Consider the following 24,123-nt stretch of genomic DNA (forward strand, 5'->3'; position numbering starts at 1 on the left):
CTTTTCGCGAGCTCGTTGTCGCTGCGGAGTGAGCATGCGCGGGCCAGTGTGCCTGTTTTCGTAAGCAGCCGCTGCTGTGATTCGATGGGGGCTCACGACCATTCTCGGGTGCGGTTGTTTGCAGGACTCGGAGGGGCTGGTTTGTTCCTGTTGTTCATAGTCCTGTATAGAGTCGGGTCCGAATTGGAGGTGGGTTGGCAAGCCGGGTGATAAAACCAACCACTTATATATGCCCCTGTATAACAGTGTTCAAAAGCTTGTCCAATGATTATGCCATTCTTAGACCGTATTCGCATTTTAATTCGCTCAGAAGTAGGTTCAATTGTAAATAAGGCTGCCAGATTTTTGCATCGCAAACCTGATAGTTCTAACAGGGGGGGGACGTGATTGCCCTAAGTGATTTTTGAGCAAATAATTACAAATAGTCAAACATGATTATCTTTATCTCTTGACAAATTTAAATTATTAATTGATTAAGAAATCTAGAATAAGGTGAGAGCTCTGGTAAAATAATTTTGGATATTGAGTCCAGTCAACTAAAAAAAAATGAAGTCTACCATTACCCTTGTTGAAGATGTGTTGAATTACAATTGCCCTCAACCTCAGGCAACAGGATCAGTAGATTAATATTGTGATACATCTAAAACACAAACAAACAAATGATTATATTGTTTAGTTCATTTAGTTTATTGTGGCAATGGAAAACGGAGCAAGGGCAAACATGGCAGTATTTTCTTTGCATGTACTTTATACATCAATTGCTATATTTAAATATATATATAGCAAATCTATGAGTTTATGAACTGCAGGCTATAACTGAAATTAGAAAAAAATTTCATTAGATGAGTTAATTGAAAAGTGTCATGGAGTTTCAGCTGAAAATAAAACCAAAAAAGGAAATGAGACAATGTAGTATGGGAATTGCTGGCTAGGGCTCTTGAGAGCTTAAATAAATATTCTTGATGCTGGGGGGAAAGAAATATTTGGAGGTTAGCTTGGGCCAAGTAATGTACAGTTTATGTTCTTTATATTCAGAATAGAAGAAAATATTCAGAATAGAAAGTTGATTTCCTTATTTATATTTCAGGAGAAGAGGAAAACTTGTGTCCTCTCCACATACCACTCTGTCCAAATTAAAAAAAAAAAAATAAGGTTTGAGGCTGGCAATTCTCTGAACAGTTTAAGACTCTCTTGCAAAGGCTCAGTATGAGGAGATGGGGGGGAGGTGAAAGGTCATTTCTTAATTTCTGATAGCTTTATAACGTTCTTCTGATGCCATTTAGAGTGGTATCCTTGTGCCCCAGCTGCTATGCTTATCCATAAATGGTTTTAATTTACTTTTCTCCAGCAGTCCATTTTGTTGTATCTATCACTCCTTTTGCTACACTAAGCTTCAGAGTCTGTGGAAGTACAATGCAGAGGCATCAGCTTCCCTTTTCCATTCAAGCTGAACCTATGGAAAATTTGAACTGGTATCTGACATTTAGGAATGGATACAGTGAGAGGCGTACACTAAAACCTACTTCAAAGAAAATTTATTTTTATATTTCTAAACTGCCTATCTCCCTCAGATGCCAATAAGGTATCTGGGAGAGGGATAGGGTTTGCCTAACCTGGAAGATGTCTTTCATTGTCTTTTAAATGGAACTGTATTTCTGATACCGTTTTAAGTTTTAAAGATATAAAGACCTCATCTTTCATCAGGTTCTGGTCCGGTCTATTTTAATCTGAATGATAATTTAGTACAGTCATAAGAACTTATGAAGGGCTCAGTTGGATAAGATCAAAAGCCTAGCTCAGGGATCGGCAAACTTAAACACTCAAAGAGCCATTTGGACCCGTTTCCCACAGAAAAGAAAGCACCAGGAGCCACAAAGGTTCTAACCGGAAGCCTCCTGTTCAATTCTGGAGCTGACCGGAAGTTCAGTTCCCCCACCATAGAGTCTCCTCCTAGCACGGCATATTTTTTCCTCTACCTGTTATAACCAAAAGCCCTATCAATTGTGGAGACAACTGGAAAACCCTCCCCTTGCCATAGAGTCTTCTGGCGCACTGTGCTTCTCTCCCCCTCCCCCACCAGGAGCTCCTCTCAAAATTGTGGCGCTGACCGGTGACGGAGCAGCAGCAGAGGAAGGAAAGAGCCACATGCGGCTCCAGAGCTGACCCCTGGCCTAGCTGATCCAAAATTCCATTCCATTACACATATCTAGTCAAATATATATAAGAAGCTCTAAAGCAGGGCCTTACTGAAGCAACCACATCTCCTTATGTTCAAAATGAAATGATCTGTGATTCATGATGTTCAAAATGAAATGATTTGTGATTCATGATGTTCAAAAGGAAATGATCTGTGATTCATGATGTTCAAAATGAAATGAGCTGTGATTTTGGAAGATAATGTACTCCTTTCATGACTTGTAGCTATTGTTTGCTGATCCTTGTATATACAATTGATTGCTTTCCTTTTACAATTGCCCCAGGTGACAGCCATCACTACATCTTGTAGCCAATTCCATTATTCCAACAGGTCCTGTATAAAACTTTATTTCATTTTATCTGTTCTTGAATCACTGCCCAGTTTTATTGCCTCGAGATTTATCCACAGGGCACACTTTTCTGCACCTCTTGACATTTTTTTCATTTAGTGCCTTTGTAGAACCAGATATGCCCCAGCAAGAGGTTCCTCAATGTGAATGGCTCTAACTCTGCCAAGAATGTGTATATTACAACTCCCTAAATTAATCAGCCAACGTGTTTATTGCTGGGAATTCTAGGAATAAATATCATAGTAGGGCGTTCAAGGGAAAGATAGCAATAGCACCTGGACTTATATACCGTTTCATAGTGCTTTACACAGCCCGCTCTAAGCGGTTTACAGAGTCAGCATATCACCCCCAACAATCTGGGTCCTCATTTTACCCACCTCGGAAGGATGGAAGGTTGAGTTAATCTTGAGCCTGGTGACATTCGATCTTCCAAACTGCTGGCAACCGGTGATCAGCAGACGTAGCCTGCAGTACTACACTAACCACTGTGCCACCTTGGCTCTTATTCTCTAATCTTCTGATAATTTTGGTTGATGCTTAGTGCTTTTTGGGGGGGGGGGGGTCTTTAATTTCTTTTGGTGGGGGGGATGCAGTAACCAAAGCTATATACTGTACAATATTCCAATTGTGATTACCGAGGTGGCGCAGTGGTTAAATGCAGCACTGCAGGCTACTTCAGCTGTCTGCAGTTCGGCTGTTCAAATCTCACCGGCTCAGGGTTGACTCAGCCTTCCATCCTTCCGAGGTGGGTAAAATGAGGATCTGGACTGTTGCTGGGGGCAATATGCCGTGGCATGACATAACCGCGAATGTCAAAAGCGCACCGACAACACCGCGGCGCTAAAACCGCGATGTCAAAAGCACGCCGACAACAGCGCGCCGACAACAGTGCGCTGACAGAAGCACAATTTAACTTAAGGTAAGGTTTAGGGTTAGGTTTAGGGTTAGGTTTAGGGTTAGGTTTAGGGTTAGGTTTAGGGTAGGTTTAGCGTTAGGTTTAGGGTTAGGGTTAGGGTTATTTTTAGGGTTATGTTACAGCGCGCTTCTGTCGGCGCGCTGTTGTCGCGCGGTTTTGAAGGTGCAGTTTTGTCACCGCGCTTTAGTCACACGCGCTTTAGTCTACCGCGGTTTTGTGGTGGAACCCAATATGCTGACTCTGTAAACCGCTTAGAGAGGGCTGAAAGCCCTATGAAGCGGTATATAAGTCTAACTGCTATTGCTATTGCTATTGCTATTTTTTCTTCAGTCATGTCTGATTCTTGGAAACTGCCTAGACAAGTCTGCCATTTTTTTTGGCGAGGTTTTGAGGAAGTGGTTTGGCACTGCCTCCTTCGTAGCACTGAGGGAGAGTGACTGGCTGAAGGTCACTCAGCTGATTGTGCGCCCAAGGTAGGACTAGAATGGTCTCCTGATTTCTAGCCTGATGCCTTCAGCACTATATCAAACCGATTACAAAGTATATCCATGCAAAATCCAGAAGTATAATACTCCATGTTTTACATTTTGAATTCAACTATTTGCTTTAAAGCACTGTTTGTGTGTTGTTTGAGTGCCCTGCATACTGAGGAGCAGCTTTGTCAAAGTGTTAACTTAGTGCTTTTTATAAATGACAAGTTCAACCACTTCACAATCTGTCGTAATTATCTCAGAGCACCTCACTGTATTACCTCGGCTGTTGGAAAGTTTTGTGCTAATATGCAGGATTCACAGTTAATTAGCAAACTAGCATATCTGCTGTTTTAACTATCAGTTTCCCAATGTGAAGGGAACCTTTTGAACTATTTCCCTTTCCTTTTTAATTCTGAATTATTTATGTGTAAATAAGCTCAAGTTAGATTTTTGGAAACCTGCATTGTTTTTTTCTCCTTCAAGGAATTGTATTTACACTAGCCTTCTCCTGTTGAATATCATTTAATTGTAGTGAGACTGAAACCCCAAGAAGTCTCAACCAGATTTCCATATTATGGAAATGAAGAGAAATGCAGTTAAAATGCATCTTTTGAAAAACTATAGTATATAAACCATGCTTTCCGATTAAACCCTATTCATGTGCCACTGTCCAACAGAATTTATCCTAACAGAATGATGTTGATTCCCTAGCATTATTTGGTCTTCTTTAGCTGAACATGTCAGTCAGAAAGGTCGGCAGTTTGGCGGTTCGAACCCCTGGTACTGCATAACAGAGTGAGCTCCCGTTATTTGTCCCAGCTTCTGCCAATCTAGCAGTTCGAAAGCATGTAAAAATGCAAGTACAAAAATAGGGACCACTTTTGGTGGGAAGATAACAGTGTTCCATGTGCCCTCGGCATTTAGTCATGCCGGCCACATGACCACGGAGTTTTCTTCGGACAGCGCTGGCTCTTCAGCTTTGAAATGGAGATGAGCACAACCCTAGAGTTGGGAACGACAAGCACATATGTGCGAGGGCAGCCTTTACCGTTTACCTTTAGCCAATTAGAGAAGCCAAGTCATTGGACTTTACAGTATAAATACTGATGGGGATAAGTTATAGTTTATTGTTGTGACTCAGCAGAAGTCTTCTGTGAGTCTTTTCGGGATGCAAGATTAGCACTGCAGCTGGGGCTTGTTAGTGGCGTGTTCTGGGGATAAAAGGACGGATGGTGCCACGCCCTGGTTGCAGGAGTCAACGTTCCTTCGTTCGGTTAACATTGATCATCGGCCGTGGTTTATTTGAGAGCACTCGGAGAAGTGATTTGCTTTCTGTAACCCTGATTCAAGGAGGCACTTGGAGAAGTGCATTGCTTTGTAAGAGTTTTTGTTTTGTATTCTGTTATCTGGTCAGAGACTTGATTTCTGTTTATTTTTGGGCTCACAGCCAGTCTGAGCCGAGAACTGATAGAGTTCCTTTTAAGTTTGTTTGCCTGTCGTTTCTTAACGAGCGGAGAAGGGGGGACAGAACAGTTTATGAGGGTATGGATAGTGATACATTGCAATTTTTGTTTGTGTTGTTGTCATTGGCTGATTTCTGCAAAGCTAAACAGAGTAGGTTGTGAAGGCGACCTCTCCTCTTGTAAACTAGAGTAGGAAGTTGAGAAAATTTCGAAGAACAAAAATGGAAAATCAGTTCCATATAATTGCCAGGTATACAAGTAGTCCTCAATTTACAACCATTCGTTTAGTGACCATTCGAAGTTACAGTGGCACTGAAAAAAGTGACTTGTGACCCCTGTAGCATCCTCATGTCACATGATCAAAATTCAGATGCTTGACAGTTGGCATGTATTTATGACAGTTGCAGTGTCCCGGAGTCATGTGATCGCTTTTTGCAATGTTCTGACAAGCAAAGTCAATGGGGAAGCCAGATTCATTTAACAACCATGTTACTAACTTAACAAATCCAATGATTCACTTACCAACTGTGGCAAGAAAGGTAATACAATGGGGCAAAACTCACATAGCTGTCTTGCTTCGCAATAGAAATGTTGGGCTTAATTGTGGTCATACATTGAGCATTACCTGTATGCATGTACCAGAATGCATGTCTCTATAGTGAGAAGGAATTGTTCAACTTGGAAGGAAATGATACTTACAACCAGAGGTGGGTTCCTACCAGTTCGCACCTATTCGGTAGAACCGGTTCATCAAATCTACCGAACCGGTTAGAAGAGGTTCCACCAGTGGACCCGGAAAGTAGGCCACACCTACAGAAGAGGTTCCAAAATTTTTTGAAACTCACCACTGGTCCTTGGATAGGATTATTCTACACTATCATGCTCATATTTATAAAACTCAGTGCCTCTGTGAAAGGTAAGGATGACTACTGCGTTTGTGGTGCAATCAGAACATTGTGTGTGTTGAAGTTGTTTTAACGCAAACCAAAGATGCCTTTTAAAAAACAAGTTTACATCATATTCTTATGCATGCCAGTGCTGTGTGTGAGGTAATTTAAGGTGGTTCTGACAAGTGTCGTCGGCATCTTCATATCCGGTCACATGGGCGGCAAGCCACTCCCATCCAGTCACATGGGCGGCAAGCCACTCCCACAAAGGAGGCCACACCCACAGAGTAGGTTCGAACAATTTTTGAAACCCACCACTGCTTACAACCTTGTCTCTGGATGGGGCTGTTTGAAAATGTTTTGAAGGGTTTTTTGTTTGTAAATTAATAAAGTTGTTTAAAGGTGTTTTTTCCCTTCAGCTACATCATATGGTTTTAAGAAGGATGTTTCCCTTAAATTGGACCTAAAGATTTGTCTTTCACTGTTCTCTCAGCCTATAATCTACCTCAAAGGATTGATTGTTGGGAAAAAGAGGAAACAGTGCTGCCTATCAATCTAACAAAGAGGTGGAGTTAACCCTTTCTGGAAAGATCCATTCACTAATGGCCGGAATGATGCTTCACGGTAAATCAGACCACCGTTTAACAGTATTGTTTTTGTGTTTGATTTGCAAGGTGCTAAATCAGTGGGCTACTTATTCATTGTGGCGGATACAGAAACCACTCTACAAACTTGATCTAGAGTGGCCAAAGTTTTCAGAAGAATTTACTGGTCAAACATTTTGTGTTGCTGTTGATCATCTCCAGGGATTAGTCTACGTGGGACAGGTAAGACACAACAAGATCAAAATGTTTTTGTTACCCAAGATGTAGTTATTACATTAAGGAGATGAATAATACAATGTTGTAATCCTGCATGGTTCTGCTTGCCTCCTTCAGGTTATTTAACTTTTTTTTAATAGAAAAAAGCTAATTAAGTGCTGATTTATCGCTTGACCATAAATCACTTTTTTTTTCCATTCACACTTTTTGGTTTTGTTTACCGTTTTAAAAGCTTACTTTTTGTTACTTTTCATTGTTACAAGATTTGTCTTAGTAATGATGTTCTAATTATGTTGATGAATTATTTCTTAATTACATTTCTAGACTGCTCAGTTTCAAAATGACTCTGGGCAGTTTTATACAGTCTAAAAAAATTACATTAAAAAAAAAACCCTGCTTGCCTTTTTCCTATAGTTCTTCAAATTACACACACAAAAATGTACTTGAAATTAGCAGTTCAATAACAACATTTTATACCAAAAAAATTTACAGCATCTGAGATTATCTAAAATATTTATTCTTCCAATTCGACACAGAGCCCTTTATTTGGCTTCCGGCGTCTTGGTTCCTTACTGCATTATCAAAAATTATTCTCAGCTTTATTAATATTGAACCTGTTTCAATAACTTCGCTTTATTGTCTATCAAACTATGGTTTTCACTGAAAAATGGAGATACTTTCAAGCTAAAAGCTAGATTTTATATTTACAGAGATGTGACGGTGTTTTTATTTTGGCAGCTTTCTTTCAGATGGCATCCAGATTCTCCTATTTTAGCATCTGATAGTACTTTGCTCAGATGTGTGAATTTTTCTCACAGTTTTCCTTTGAAGTCTGTGGTCTGGTTTGCATAACATATTGTGACTTGGCCTAAAATACTGTTTGAACTCAGACCATAAGACAGGCTGATTATGATCTGAAACCATGACTTTATTTTTATTAGTTTATTCAATAATGGTCCAATCTGTCATCTGAAGCCTATGCTAGCATATGGACTTTGGATTTCTAATAAAATGGCGCAAGGTAGCAGGAACAAATTGGAGCTAATCCTACATAAATGAAGATTGAATTAGGGACATAGAGGAGGGTGGGGTGAGTTACCTCTCCTTGTTATATAGGCTGTGCTGCGAGCCCCAGTTGGATTAGTATGGGCTTGTTAGTTTGTGGGTATAAAATTAAATCAGAAGGGCTATGTAGTCATTCAGCCAACATAAACGTATATAAATTTTGATTGAAGACTGGGAAACCATGCCATGCCGTATTTGGCTTTTGTTACATGTTCACTGAGTAAATGCCTCACTGTGATCCACAATCTTTTAACATGTTGTGTGAACACATCTGTAACTAATGCAGATTCCATTTTTTTCCATACGTTGCCCCAAGAGGAATCTGATCATTTCTTTCTTTAATTTATACAGCCACCCATCTCATGATGTGACTCTATAGACCTTTGCATAAGTAAACGGGCTGTTTTAAAGTTTATTGTGTATTTTCTTAATAGCTTAAAAATCTAACGCTAGAATAGTGAGCCAGCTGCTTGTACTGTTTACTCAGTCTCTTTATAGTGACAGGCCCAAGTAGTCTGTCTTAATGTCTAGTTTTCTAATGTAAATCCAACAATAAGTACATTACAGGTCTGTGTGTATTTTTAAATCATGGTGCTCTCATACTTTTCAAGCTGCAATGGCTAAAAACAATTAAACATTCAGGGGGCATTGTATAATTGCAGCATTTAAAGATCAGAAAAGCTCTTTAAAGCCTGAAATGTGCAATGTCTGAATTTTTAAGGGATGCAATTCATCTAAAATTAATCTGAATTCCCACTGTTGTAATTACAAAGTTTAATAAAATTACTGCAAAAGAATTAAAATTGGCCTGAGCACCCAAACTATTGAAAGGCCGCCAGGGCGAGACAGATTGATATAAGGAAAATTGAAGACCAGACCGCTCGATTTCTGGATCTCTGATGAATTGCTGAAAAAAAGTGATCTGTTTCCCAGCTGTAGCTTTAACAGATTATACCAACGTGGCAGAAGCAGAAGAGGCTGCCTTTCCGTAAAGAGTTTTGCTTGGGGAAATATTTTGTGACAGTCAACTAGAGACATAAATAGAGCTGCCTTTTTGAAAATAGTCAAGGAATTTGGGGTTAGTACAACAGTTCTAACAAACTCCAGCATTATATATGTCCTATGCCAGTATTGTAGGATTCCTGGTGAATTTCTTGGGGCAGTTAAAAATCAATGCTTGCCCTCTTTAATGTACTTCCTAGCCCCCCCCCTCCCTCCCCCAATGTAGCCATTGAACCATTCTTAGAGTCTGGCAGGTGGCTAGGAGAGCCGGTGCTTTTCTTTTTCTTTCTTTTTTTTTCATCACCCTCTGACAGGAATGCTCATGAGAGTTCAGGCTTTCTGAATTCTCAATCTAAAGCAATATGATCAGCACCAACCAGGCTGATGTGTAAGTTGGACTGCAATTGTCCTTCATTTTGCTCATATCTCTGTATTGTATAACAGCATTCTCAATTTGGGGAAAGTACCTATCATTAATGCTAGTGTATTAGCATGCTAATGTATTTTAGCTTTGGTTAAGCTAAAATACATTAGCATACTTTGTGGTTAAAAAAATGTTGAAATGTGTTTCATTTTTATGTGGATATTTTAAAAAGAGAGCCAAGTTGATGTAGCGGTTAAGGCATTGGACTGAATACCATCATGGCATGACAAAACCGCGCTCGACTAAAGTGCGCCCGATTAAACCGCGTCGCTGACGTCATCAACAGGGCGACAACAGCGAGCGCGGAGAAAGAAGGGCGCTTTAAATAGTGCTTTGAAAGCAAGCCGATTCAACTTAAGGTAAGGGTTAGGGTTAGGTTTAGGGTTAGGTTAAGGGTTAGGGTTAGGTTAAGGGTTAGGGTTAGGTTAAGGGTTAGGGTTAGGTTAAGGGTTAGGTTAAGGGTTAGGATTAGGTTTAGGGTTAGGTTAAGGGTTAGGGTTAGGTTTAGGATTAGGTTTAGGGGGTTAGGTTTAGGTTTAGGGGTTAATTTTAGGTTTAGCGTTTACAGCGTGTTTCTGTCTCCACGCTGTTGTCGCCCTGTGATGACGTCAGGTACGCGGTTTCGTCGAGCGCGCTTTAGTCAAACGCGGTTTTGTGGTGGAACCGAATACCATGAGTCTAATCCTGTCTGGGATACAATGCCATTCCAGGTAACTTGGCCCAATCCCTTTTTTTTTATTCCTAAAAAGTAGGCAGTGAACAACCACTTTCAAAATCTTGCCAAGAAAACTACAGGGTTTAGTCCAGGCAATCACCAGGAGTCAACAATGACTCAATAGCATTAAAAAAAAACCTGTATTTATGTGGCAGTAATGTGACAGATTGAGGAATGAATAAATAAAGCAGTACTGGTTGGAAATAGTCTGTTCTCTGCTCTCTGTTTATGAAATATCCTTAAGTGGCATGGATGGAAGGGCAAGTTTGCATGGTGCCAAGTTTGAGGTATTTTAAGCCAAGCATGAGACTTAAAAATAAGTGGATCTTTTAAAATGTATCGTGATCCTTTAACTTTTCTTACCGTTCTTTTATTTCACCCTGTTTTACTTTTGCAATAGTTAATTTGGAACCCTCTATTGTTAAATATTGTCCATATGGTATTTCTCTTGTTTTATAGTTCTTTTGGAATGTTTAATTATTACGTTTAGTTACGTTCTGTTTGTCCTTCAGAAAGGCTTGAATAGCGAAAGAAATAGATTAAATTTGGACTTATTGGAAGTTTCATATGTTGAGAACAAGTAAGAGGGAAAGGCCATTGTCTTCTTGGGCTGCTGTAAAACTTTCTGAAAGTATTTTTCTCTATCTTTTGACAAGAATGCCTTGCGCTAAATACTTGGATACCTTTCTTACATTTAGCATTCCAAATGCAGAATTTCCCAGCCAGTGTGGCCATTGTTAAAAATACTGAAAATTAATGCCTGCACAATTGAAGGATGCTTGGGTTATGGAAGGGTGGACTAATTTTCTCAAAACAGCTGCAACAATTTTTTTCAATCAGCACACAAAATGATGGATATCATCTATTGCAGGGGTCTCCAACCTTGGCAACTTTAAGACTTGTGGACTTCAATTCCTAGAATTCCTCAGCCAGCAATGCTGGCTGAGGAATTCTGGGAGTTGAAGTCCACAAATCTTAAAGTTGCCAAGGTTGGAGACCCCTGTGTACTACTACATTGAGTTTTCCAGCAACTTTAGTTTCTGTAGTCTTCTTGGACACACCAATTACTTACCTTTTACATAGCTGCACTGGCGCACGCTAAAAACCTGAGAGGGGCGAAATGACTAGCATTTATAAAATTATTTATTTCCCTTGTTTTTTGGAGGTAACTCTACTTGATCAATCTCTTTGAAGTTACAATAGACTAATGCTTAATTTAAAGCTATTTACTGTATAAGTAATGAAAAAATGGTTGGGTTTTTCTGTCTGCCATCCATACCTTTCTGATTCTCTTCTTTATTATCTTTGTGCACCTTGAGAGAGGTAATGATGACGTGCCAAAGGTCTCAGTATTCTCGGAGGAAGGCTATCTTGTACAAACGTGGAAAACAGCCACCATTGAGATGCCCCATGGAATCTTTGCACTGAACACACCTAATGGAAGCTCTGTGTGGATTACAGATGTAGGAAATGGTGCGTAGAAATATTGTTGTTTAACGTGGATAAAGAATACTGTTGCGTGTCTTATGTTTAGCAACTGAAGTATATTTTGGATTGAATTTAAGTTGAGATGCTGTCCTTCCCCAAAATAAATTGGAACCCAAGATTAAACATATAGGTCATATATATTTACAAGATTAAACATATAGATCATATATATTTACAAGATTAAACATATAGATCATATATATTTACAAGATTAAACAAATAGATCATATATATTTACAAGAAACGTATAGAGTATCAGTTTAGTACTCCAGATATTTCAGTTTTCAAATCCCATAAGCCCAAGTGAGTGTGGACAACAGCAAAGAAATCTGAAAGATAGTCATTTTAAGACATCGTATCAATATTTAATTTAAAAAAGCATCAATAATGAGAAGCTCTCTGTCACCATTAAAATGTCAGCATATAATAACCAATAAGCAAACCTAGAATGAGTGTCTTCAAAACTCAACAGTTGGTTAGGTTGCTTACTTCTGATCTAGGTTGACCTTCTTAAGCCATTATCCCAAGAGATTGGACGGCCATTGGTCAGAAATGGTGTAGGGTCTCCTGCTTGGGCAGGGGGTTGGACTAGATGACCTATAAGGTCCCTTCCAACTCTGTTAATCTGTAAAGCCAAGCATGCTTCCACCAGGAACGTTTCTAGTCATAGTAATCAAAAGTCCTTGATGTATCTATTTCATCTCCATAGTGGGTTTTCAGTGATAGAAAAATATGGTAGGGATACTTCATGGGAGTTGGCATCAGCAGTTAATATGCTTTTTGAAATTCTGTGAATGAGGAGAGGTGATGGCACATCTGTGCAAGCCCCAGAATCTCACACACTTTGGGTAAGGTTCTGCAGGTAATGCCGAAATAAGCGTGGCACGACAAAACCACGCTCGATTAAAGCGCGCCCGATTAAAGCGCATCGCTGATGTCATCAACAGGGCGACAACAGTGAGCGCGGAGAAAGGGCGCTTTAAATAGCGCTTTGAAAGCAAGCCAATTCAAGTTAAGGTAAGGGTTAGGTTTAGGGTTAGGTTTCCTGTTAGGTTAAGGGTTAGGGTTAGGGTTAGGTTAAGGGTTAGGTTTAGGGTTAGGTTAACGGTTAGGATTAGGATTAGGTTTAGCGTTAGGTTAAGGGTTAGGTTTAGGGTTAGGTTAAGGGTTAGGGTTAGGTTTAGGATTAGGTTTAGGGGGGTTAGGTTTAGGTTTAGGGGTTAATTTTAGGCTTAGCGTTTACAGTGTGCTTTTTTCTCCGCACTGTTGTCGCGCTGTGATGATGTCAGCTACGCGGTTTAGTCGACCGCGGTTTAGTCGAACGTGGTTTTGTGGTGGAACCGAAATAAGTGCGCAATTTGGCTATGATACAGCTCCTACAAAGCATGCAGTGCAGATAGCTGATGACTGCATTCCTGTTTTAATAAGGCATTTCTCCCCATCAGAGTGGGGAGAAAGGGGATTGTTAATGGACAGTAGCATTGAAGTCTTCGGGCAGTGTGAGAGCAAAAGACACATGACACTGTTGGCGCACTGTTTTCAGTGTCTTCACAAGTATAACACTACAACCGACATGGCTGCAGCCTGATTCTTTTTTATGCTTGACAAAAAAAATCTGTTTTCCAAATATTGTAGCATTGAAGGTTTAATTAAAATTTGGCTATATGAGATATCTGCAGCTTGCACCATATTCTTGAACAGGTTTAGCCATATTCTTTTCACACCTCTGCAGATCTTATTTATTCAAAGTTTCAGGAGAACGAAGAAGAAAAGGAGTTGCTAATCAAGGGGTAGTGAGAGAAAGAACAGGAACAAGGGTTCATGATGAGCAACTCTCTGTGATGCAGAGCAGAAAGGTTCTATACAGGTAGTCCTCAACTTACGACCACAACTGAGCCTAAAAATTGTGCTGCTAAGTAAGACATTATTATGGAGTTTTGCCCTGTTCTATGACCATTCTTGCTACAGAATTGAGAGACCGCCTACTGCCAATCACCTCCACTCGACCTATTAGATCCCATAGATTAGGCCTCCTCCGAGTCCCATCTGCCGGTCAATGTCGACTGGCAACCACGCGGAGGAGAGCCTTCTCGGTGGCAGCTCCGACCCTATGGAACGATCTCCCCGTGGAGATCCGTACCCTCACCACCCTCCAGACCTTCCGCACAGCCCTCAAAGTCTGGCTATCCCGTCAGGCCTGGGGCTAAAGACTGTAACCCACCCAAATGGTATGAATGCTGTGTTTTTTTTAATGACGTACTGTCCTACGTGTTAAATGTTTGTTCCCCCCCCCCTTTTCGAGTTGTCCCCCCAGGGAAAAGGGCGGCATATAAATAAACTTCTAAATCTAAATCTAAAACTTCTAAATCTACAGTTGCTCAGTTAGTAATACTGTTGTTAAGTGAATCTGGCATCCTCATTGACTGCTTGTCAGAAGGTTGCAAAAGGTGATCACATGACCCCACCACACTGCAACCACCATAAATATGAGCCCCTCGCCAGGTGTCCACATTTTGATGATATGACCATGGGGCTGCTGCTACGGTTGTAAGGGTGAAAAGGGGTCATAAGTAACATTGTAACTTCGAATAGTCACTACACAAATGGTTGTAAGTCAAGGACCACCTGTACATAGAATCCAGAAGTTATACCAATTTTCCTCTGAACAAGGTAGGGAATAAATTATTATTTTATCTGTAAATTTGTAATTTGAATTTACTTTATTTGTATGCCGCCCTTTTCCCTGAAAGGGACTCAGGGCGGCTCACAATTCAAGGGAGGGGGAAACAAACAAAGTTACAAAATATATAGACCATACACAGTTAAAAAACACAACAATCATACCATTCGAAGTGGGGCTGCAAGTCTTTAGCCCCAGGCCTGTCGGAACAGCCAGGTTTTAAGGGCTATGCGGAAGGCCTGGAGGGTGGTGAGGGTACGAATCTCCACGGGGAGTTCGTTCCACAGGGTCGGAGCAGCCACAGAGAAGGCCCTCCTCCGGGTAGTCGCCAGTCGACACTGGGCGGCTGATGGAATTCGGAGGAGGCCTAGTCTGTGGGATCTTATTGGTCTAGTGGAGGTAATTGGCAGCAGGCGGTCTCTCAAGTACCCAGATGTAATACACGTGACTTTGTTGGAAAGCCTCAACTTCTCCTTGATGCAGGAAAATATGGCCATACAGTGAAACAGTACAGCCCTTTCGGTGAACTCCTTCGAGTCATAGGTACTCCAGGTACAGCAGGTTCTGATACAGACCCTCTACAATTTGACCAGCCAGCAGAGGTTTTTGTGGAATCAACCGGAAACATTTACATTGTGGACGGTGATGGAGGACTAAATAACCGCTTGCTCAAATTGACAAAAGGTAAGCAAATGTATGTTTTAAATGTGGATGGCGGCTTTTATTTCTAATGTGCTGATATACCATTTCCTAATCTGATAATGTTGATTGGACCAGCGGCCCCCAACCTTTTGGGCACCAAAGATGGGTGCCATGGAGAGAGGTTTTCCCGCGAACCGGAGCGGGTGTGGTTTGGCTTGCTGCCTGCATCCTGCGGCTGGGGCTTTGCTTGTTTGCGTGGCCCAGTTTCTGGCATGCTGTGGCCCAGTGCCGGTCCACAGATCAGGGTTTGGTGACCCTTGGGCTGGACTATAATTTATAGAATATGAGATTCATATCTGGAGACATAAGACTGTGAACGGCTGCCTTAGTGGCTTTTTCTACGATAAGAGAACACATTAGGAGTGGTTAAGTGGTTTGTGTTTGATGCAATCAGCATTAGCTGTGGACCACATGAATGTCTCCATGTGGTTTTCTTGGCAACAATATGCCAACATTATCTTCTTTCCAGAATATTATTTTTAAACTTTATAGTCTAGCCACAGTGATGGTGCTTCCAGGTAGGCTCTCATTTTCAAGCATTAACCAGGTTCAATTCTGCTTAGCTTTTTTGAGATTAACCAAGGTTTTTGGATAAAAATCGATGATTTAAAAAAACCTTAATCATTTTTTTAAAAAATTGAATCGGAATTTATTTTAATAAAATGCTTTTGGAATAAAAATCTATCTGTTTAAGATGCATTAATAATTTAGTTTATTCAGCATGAAATGGAGCTTAGTTATGTAGCATGAGGCTGTATATTCTGCAATATTGGGACTGTCATGAGTCAATAGCGAGTCAGGAGCTGCTGCGGGACAAAGTTGCAGTTGCTCTTTAAAAATTATGATTTAAATCAAGTTGATTTAAATCAAGCCGTTTTACTAGTTATTTAAATCATAATTTAAATTGTGATTTAAATCGGCTTGATTTAAATCAAATCCATCCTGGTTTTTGGAGGTGCAGCCATTTGCCCTAAGACATTTGCACAGATTATAGGATTCTAAATAAGGAAATAGTTTCTTTTCCCATATACCTCAATTCTTGGTGAATCATATGTTATGATCTTAGGGCCTCCGCAGTCATAAGCCACCAATATGCATACAATTAATGCTGCAAATTTACAGGTACCTTATCTTTTTATAAGTTTCGAATACTTTTTCAATATGTTCTGGTGATATCTTAAGATCTTAAACATATCTTAAATAGCGTTATCTTGCAGAAAGAAAATAGAGACCGTGTTATGTTAATAGTCGGAAAGCTGAACTCCTAATGTAGTATTCTGCAATGGAAAGCTAGATTATATCATTTAATGAATATCGGTGAAATATAACATGGTATTTTATGAATTTTTATGACACAAATATACCTGCTTTCTTTTTCCTAATAATAGGCCTCCATTTTCCTCTATTGTGATAGAATAGCATGGCTATTCTTTACAATATATTAAACTCCTTTAAATTGTGAGGCAATCTTTTGTTTGATCTTTTGTTTTATTTCAAAAGCAGTTTTGTAGTTTTTAAAGTAAAAATTGAGTTAAAAGCCTAAAAGTGTCTGATTGCACTCATTTTTTATATCCTTTATATCCTGATTAGGTGTATGAATAAGCACTATAAAAGGTCTAGTCATATCCCTGGACTGTGGGTTCTATACTCCTGCCTTTGTTTTAATCCTGATACTGTATTATACTGTAAACTCATTGCAGGAAATAATGCTTCCTCAACATCTTTTTACCCACAGATTTAAAAATTCTATGGCTACGTGGAGAAAATGGTACTGCGCCTACACAGTTCAGGATTCCACACAGTGTAACTGTGGATTCGGTTGGGCGGGTAAGAGAGCAATGATAATTTTGACATAATAGCATAAAACATTTTTGTTGTTGTGAAATCATGTCCGACCCATCACGACCCCATGGACAATGTTTCTCCAGGCTTTCCTGTCCTCTACCATCCTCTGGAGTCCATTTAAGCTCATGCCTATTGCTTCAGTGACTTCATCCAGCCACCTCATTCTCTGTCGTCCCCTTCTTCTTTTGCCCTCAATTTTTCCCAGCATTAGGCTCTTCTCCAGTGAGTCCTTCCTTCTCATTAGGTAGCCAAAGTATTTGAGTTTCATCTTCAGGATCTGGCCTTCTAAAGAGCAGGCAGGGTTGATTTCCTCTAGAACTGACTGGTTTAAATACTTTGCAGTTCAAGGGACTCAAATACTTTGCAGTTCAAGGGACTCGCAGGAGTCTTCTCCAGCACCATAGTTCAAAGGCATCAATTCTTTGGCGCTCAGCCTTCCTTATGGTCCGACTTTCACAGCCATACATTGCAACTGGGGAAACCATAAAACATTAGAATACTACTAACCACACTGATGAGGATACTGTTGGCCAAGCAAACAGCCATATGGCCTTTATTGTCTCAGCACTTTGTATGTGCCCAAGATAACACATACAAAGGAAGAGAGTTTCACTTGTGCAGTTTGCCAACTTGACTTTTTTTAATCCCCAGACCTCCCTCCACTCCCAATGCCCTTAAAAATAATGATTGAATGGTTGCCGTGAGGCTATGCAAACCATTTGGGTGGATGAAAGTGATATGTATTGCTCGATTATATCAAGATTTGGTTCCTCTCCGATATAGGATAATGAGAAGCTGATTATTAATTTAGAGTACAATCTGTTTAAGTTAGTAAATGTTTGTGTATTTCTTTCTCGGTGCTCAGAACAGTGTCTTTCTTTGTACCAGGTCTGGGTTGCGGATAGAGCCAACTGGAGAATCCAAGTTTTTGCAAAAAGTACTGGGGAATGGTTAGGATCTTGGGATAAGTGCTTCACAGAAGATGGTCCTTACTCTGTAAGGTATATCTGTGTGTATACATGCCAGTGTGTGTCCATTGGATGGAAGAGAAAAACCTTTCAACTAACTATAGTTGAACAAGAATCTTTGTGTATAGGATTTCTGATGAAGGTTTCAATTCCTAGGATAGAGCCAAGTAAGGTAGCTTTCTGACTGCACCAGTGAATTCACTAACAATTCACATCCCCCTAATATTGAAATGTGTTATAAATTTAGTTATAAATTTTTCATAACTGGTATATTTTGAAAATGATCTGCCAGCAGCTGGTAATCCTGGCACTTTTTCTGTGACTCTGACCTTAAAAAGCTCAATTTCACTTTCCTGGAAGATATCATGAAACTGCCTGATATTTTAAAATAGCATTGGGTGGGATCCAAGTATTCAATGAGTGGAGTTGGAAAGTTCAAATGGAAACAAACTAGAATGGGAGACGATATTCGTCTTTGTTTCACATACACTCCTCTCCCCAATATGTTTGAGGGAAAGGGAATGTTGAGTTCTAGGAAGGGTAAAATTTAGATGAAAATTTGTTTTCTTAAGCGAGAAACCCCGCACCCTGTTTTGGATCATGGACAATTTGAATAATTTCCATTCTATTTAAATGTATACTTGCAGTGAAGAGATGGGATTTTATGCATTCTTTTATTGACATACCGTTTCATGTGGAATAATTTCACACTATTTTGGAACTGTATGAAAGAATGGTATCCCTGGACCAAGTCCGCGGATCATGCTTGCTTACTATTGTTTTAAAAAAAAACAACACCCATATTTCATATATTCAGATAATACCTTTGAATACTGATGTTTTGTCCAAAGAACTACAGTATAGTTTTTTTCTTATTGTCAACTGTCACTTTTCTCAATTTGTACCCAACATCTCCGTTGAAAATTGGCTCGATGACACAGAATCCCACCAATAGGATTTTCAAAAAGCTCTTAGGACAGAATTTCAGGCAGTGTGGGTATCTATAGAGACAGTAGTGTTGCCTCAGATCCAACAGAAATACATATTGCTCACATAATGGGGTCTTTTAAGATGTGGTTTCCTTTTTTTTAAAAGTTTCCTTTTTTCCCCCTCTTCCATTTACAGGTTTACTCCTGATCAGCAGTATATAATTGTGGCCCACCTAAACGTTAATAAGATTTCTATTTTGGCAGCCCCGCCAGTAGGATTAATTGGGGATTGCATTGTAGTGGACACGATCCAGCTTGCAAGAGAAGTCAAGCCTCATCTTCTGGATGTCAGCTTAAGTACTGGAGCCATATATGTGGCAGAAATTGGAGCTGAACAAGTACAGAAATATGTACCTTTGGACTAACGGTATCTTTCATGCCATACAAGCAAGTGTGGAATCTCTCATCTGTCACAACTTGATGTGGTTCTTAGACTCCTCTCTGTCTCACAGCTGATTGCTGTGCTAGTTGGGGCGGGGCGGGTGGGATCTCTAGGAGTAACTGGCGGCGGGATTTTGCTCTACTTGATGGCCTGCTCTCCCCAGTTGTGCAATACTTGAAATAACTACTGATGCATTCTGTGCATTTATCTCAGGGACTAGTTTGTCTTTTAGTATTTTAGCTAAGTTTTATGGACCACATTTTAATTGGTTTTTCATATTTCTCTTGCAAAACAATTCCAAGAGTTTTTCTGTTCATTCTTTTAACATAATCAGAGTTATGTGCTTGCAGTGGTTTTATTGCCAGCCTTAAATTTGTTTACAGTCAGTGGGAGACAACAGCATATTTGATTAAATAAACAAACAGGGAGGGTGGGAGGGCTATTGCAGTAATCTCAGGGAGCAACTCCTACTCCATGAGCAGGTAAGATCTTTGAAAAACACATATACTTCAGCATTAGCGGAGCCTCGGCTAGTGGCAATCCCTGTCCACTGAAGGTTTTTCTAAGCACAGCCCCTATTCAAAGGCAACTTAAAGCATTCCTTCAATTGCTGATTTGTTTTCCTGTTATATTTTGTTATAGTACTCTGAAATGGATATTTTAAAAAAATTGGTATGTTGTGATTGTTCAGCCTACCAAACCAGTCCTATACATTATAGTTGCCTTGTTTTATACTCATCGTGATGGTTCTCATCTTTTAAAGAAACTTTTTCTGAATAATGAACGTGTTCATTGTTTTTTTTTTAAGCAGACCAGAACTAACAGCAATCTGCACAGAATATGGGAATATTGGGATATGGATATGTTATTAACATGTTAAAGACAGCATTATATGTGAACCATTTGTGACTAACATATATTAAATGTAAAGAAGACCAATTTAAGGACAGTGGGTAGAACCACCACCTTAGAATTGACAATACAGTAATCAAAATAGCAGATAGCCTCGGCCTTTTAGAATCAACCATCGACAATAAAGAAATAAGCCGTCAAGAAAAAAGGCTGCAAATTGGGGCTCCGTAGAGCAGCAACAAAGGTCTTGGAGATGATATTCCAATGTTGAGTTGCATCTATGTTGTGATGTGGTCCCTAGGAATCAAAAACCTGATGATATGTAATCCATCTATCAATTAACTAATATTGTTCCTCAGAACTTTGCATCTTCGTTACTCTGCTCCAAAAGTTCCTGCGAGAGATTAGGATATTAACAACTTTGACACTACGTTGCTTTGAACCCGAAATCACAGGATTGTGAACTAAATCCTAGGAGGCAATGGCAAATCACTTCTATATTATACCACACATACACATACTGGAAAAAAGTCCAGCAAGAAGCTTCTGCTGATTGGGAACTGACCTCTGCATGAGAAATATCTGTTACCTTAGTTCTGGAACATTTCCATATTATTTTAATGAAAGTTGCTCTGGTCACTGGAATAATTCACCTTTCCTCGACTTACAACAGTTTGTTTAGGGACTGTTACTCATGTTTATAACGGTTGCCATGTCCCAGTCACGTTATTCCCCTTTTGCAACCTTCTGACAAGCAAAGTCAATGGGGAAGCCCAATTCACTTAACAACCATGTTACTAACTTACTTATTTTTTGGAATATAAGACGCGCTTTTCTCCCCCCCCCCCCCAGAGTGTGGAAATGTTGGTGTGTTTTATACACTGAATATAGCCATTTTTCGCCACCCAAAGCCCCGCCCCGTATCCCATTTTTGTGAAAAATGTTCCGTTTTTCACCAAAACGGGGGTGTTTTTGCCTTCCCCCACCCCCCAGAAGCACTCAGCAGGCTTCAGAAGGGCTGGGGGAAGGGAAAAATGCCTCCGTTTTGGTGAAAAACGGGAGAGTTTTTGCCTTACCTTAGTCCTGAAGCCTGCAGAGTGCTCCTGGGGGCCGGGGAGGGCAAAAACTTTTTCTTACCTCTTTGAAATCTTGGTGCCTTATACACGGGTGCATCTTATAGTCCGACAAATACAGTACTAACGACTGCCGTGATTCGCTCAATTGTGGCAAGAAAAGTCGTAAAATGGACTCAATTGTGGTTGCAAGTCTAGAACTACCTGTCTACTCTTACCAAAATATTCACATATATTTTGATATTTCAGGTCCTACATCTAAAAGAGCCGTGGGTTCAGGGCCCCAAAACATTCCATGTACAACTTCCCTTTTATGACCATTTTGGAACTTGATTCCACATACGGAGACAAGGGCTACTGCTGGTACCTCTTCCCTGCTGCCAGAGGAGTCAGGCAGCTTAGCATTAGGAGGCATAAGTGGTTGGGACCTTTTAACCCTTCCCTTTTTGTAAAACAGTGGCTCTCAACCTGTGGGTCGGGACTCTTTTGGGGGGGGTCGAACAACCCTTTCACAGGGGTCGCCCTGTGAAAACACATATTTTCAAAAAAATACAGAAAACAAAAAATAATTTTATGGTTGGGGGTCACCACAACATGAGGAACTGTATTAAAGGGTCACGGCATTAGGAAGGTTGAGACCCACTGTTGTAAAAGGAAGCAAGGGCGCCAATTTCCCCCTTATTCTGTTGAGTTCTGTTCCAGCACATGGTATGGCGTCATGTCTGCAAATATCTTGCTCCTATGAGCCATACGGAGAAAGATTAAACCACAGGCAGTCAGCATTTGCTTAGGTTTAGGACAAAGCCAAATGCTTGATTATATGAGGAAAAATGTACAGTTGAAGACGACATTTATTTATACAGATTCTAAAGTACTAACAAAATAGTACATTTTATATTGCGTTATAAAAATGAATATTAAAATAAACAATACAGCACAATACAACAATAATTACAGTATTAGTAATAAAACCTGGAAGATGCTTTTCATTGTCCTTATATAAGTAGTAATAAGTCTACTGTGCCATACACATTAGTGTCACTGGACCGAGGTGTCCCTTTGTAGGGATACTCTTATCTAAAAGGCTACATATGCTGATTATAATATTGCATTTTTAATAACATAGAAAATGTTGAGATTAATAAAATTGATATAGTTCTGAAAACGACAATAAAACTTGAGATCACATCTACACTATATAAAATACTGGAGAAAAAAATGGCCCGTAAGTCCATTAGAGTCGTTTGTTTAAAATGTGGCATAATACTGAAATTCAAATTTATCACACGCACACACACAAAAAAACAAACTAAGTGCACAGAGTACTTATTGCAACTGCTCTATTCCACAGTATTGGTATTAGGGGGGGGGGTCTTTCCCCCATAATGCAATGGAATGGGAGGGGCAAAGCATTTTGTCCCTGAATGTTCCAACTCCGATAATGGTGGTTTGCTGATCCGATCCCTTCTGAAATATTTTGGTTGGAACATTCCGGTTGCAGCCTTTGTATCCCGTAGCAATGATAAGATAACGCAGGGAATGTAGTGGTTGCAAAGAAATAAAACTGGCGGCCTGAGCTGTGTGGCCTTGTGCATCATCGAAATAGGTGTGCTCTCTCTACGTAAAACAGATTTTGCATTGCAGCAAGCATTGTGCAACCCTTCCCTTCACATGAGAGTTATGAGCAGAGGTAGTGATATTTCCCCTGCTGTCCTTCCCAGTAAAATATATGAAGGAAAGAGAGGAGTAAAGGACATATTTATATCATATGTTAATTCTCTCCAAGGGAAGGGGGAGAGGGAAAGCTTGGCATTGAGGGGAAATGTTCCCTTTTTCTTGTTTTAATTACCTGATAAAGGCGAGGTTTGTGTGTACCATGCTTAAGAAAAAGGCATAGAGTGTGTATGCTTGATCATGGATGAAAAATGGAAGTTCAAGGGAAAATGCATTGATGAAGATTTAAGAAAAATATGGAGTAAATAAAAAGCGGAAGGGACATAATATCTAAGAGGGAGGGAGGATAATAAGATTATAATTATCTGTTGAAAAGCCTGTCAGAAATCATATATTCTTTAAATGTGTTTCCCCCCTTTTCTCTCTTGCATTTCCTTTTTTTTTTAAAAAAAAGGCCTTAAATCTATGAAAAAAAAATCTTAATAAATATTTTAAATGTACAGGGAAAGGAAGTTCAAGGGAAAATACATTGAAACGATGTATGTGGCTTTGTTCATTTGGATGAAAAGTCTTTTGAATGCGTACAATAGTATGAAAATTAGGGCTGATCACACTTCACACTACAGGTGTGTGATATGAAAGCTTTTCTTGATGTGAAAATCCGCTTCAAGGAGGCATTTGGAAGTTGAAGAATATGTTCGTGTGGTCTTAAATTCATTCTACACCCACCAGCTTACTGTTTCCAACTGTCCATTAAAATCGGTGTTTTGTTTTGTTTTGTTTTCATTTGAAAAAGCAGATGCATTTCACTACCTGGGCTTTTATAAAATAGGTAATTTGGCCAAATCTGCATGTAATCTGTAAACGAAACAATGAGCTGGTAATATGCTTAGGTGAAGACAAAGAAATGTCTGGAGTGGATTTCTGTGCTTTTAGGCAGAGGTGACAAGATGTATATTGGCTTTAGAAATTTGCCTGAGTAACAGTAACTGCCACAGCAATTTACTGCTCGAACTGCTTTGTTTTACACACACACAGACACACACGTGTGTGCGTGTGCACACACAAACACACACACACACACACACACACAGAGGCAGGCAGATTGGTCAAATACCTGAAAGCTGTACATTTTTTTTAAAAAACGGATCCAGGAGG

General features: G+C 39.9%; 1 protein-coding gene across 1 annotated transcript; it reads left to right on the forward strand.

Moving 5' to 3' along the window:
* Positions 1-28: 28 nt before the first annotated feature.
* On the forward strand, positions 29-23,737 carry NHLRC3 (NHL repeat containing 3). Its single transcript, XM_014054104.2, has 7 exons — positions 29-189; positions 6,960-7,112; positions 11,632-11,785; positions 14,964-15,164; positions 16,918-17,009; positions 17,916-18,028; positions 19,121-23,737. Exons 1-7 carry the CDS (start codon positions 85-87, stop codon positions 19,347-19,349), a joined length of 1,047 nt encoding a protein of 348 aa, XP_013909579.2. The 5' UTR covers positions 29-84; the 3' UTR covers positions 19,350-23,737.
* The last annotated feature ends 386 nt before the right edge of the window (positions 23,738-24,123 follow it).

The sequence above is a fragment of the Thamnophis sirtalis genome, unplaced genomic scaffold, assembly GCF_051295495.1.
Source record: "Thamnophis sirtalis isolate CommonGarterSnake01/CBP01778 unplaced genomic scaffold, rThaSir2_p1.2 scaffold_5, whole genome shotgun sequence".
NCBI classification, from domain to species: domain Eukaryota; kingdom Metazoa; phylum Chordata; class Lepidosauria; order Squamata; family Natricidae; genus Thamnophis; species Thamnophis sirtalis.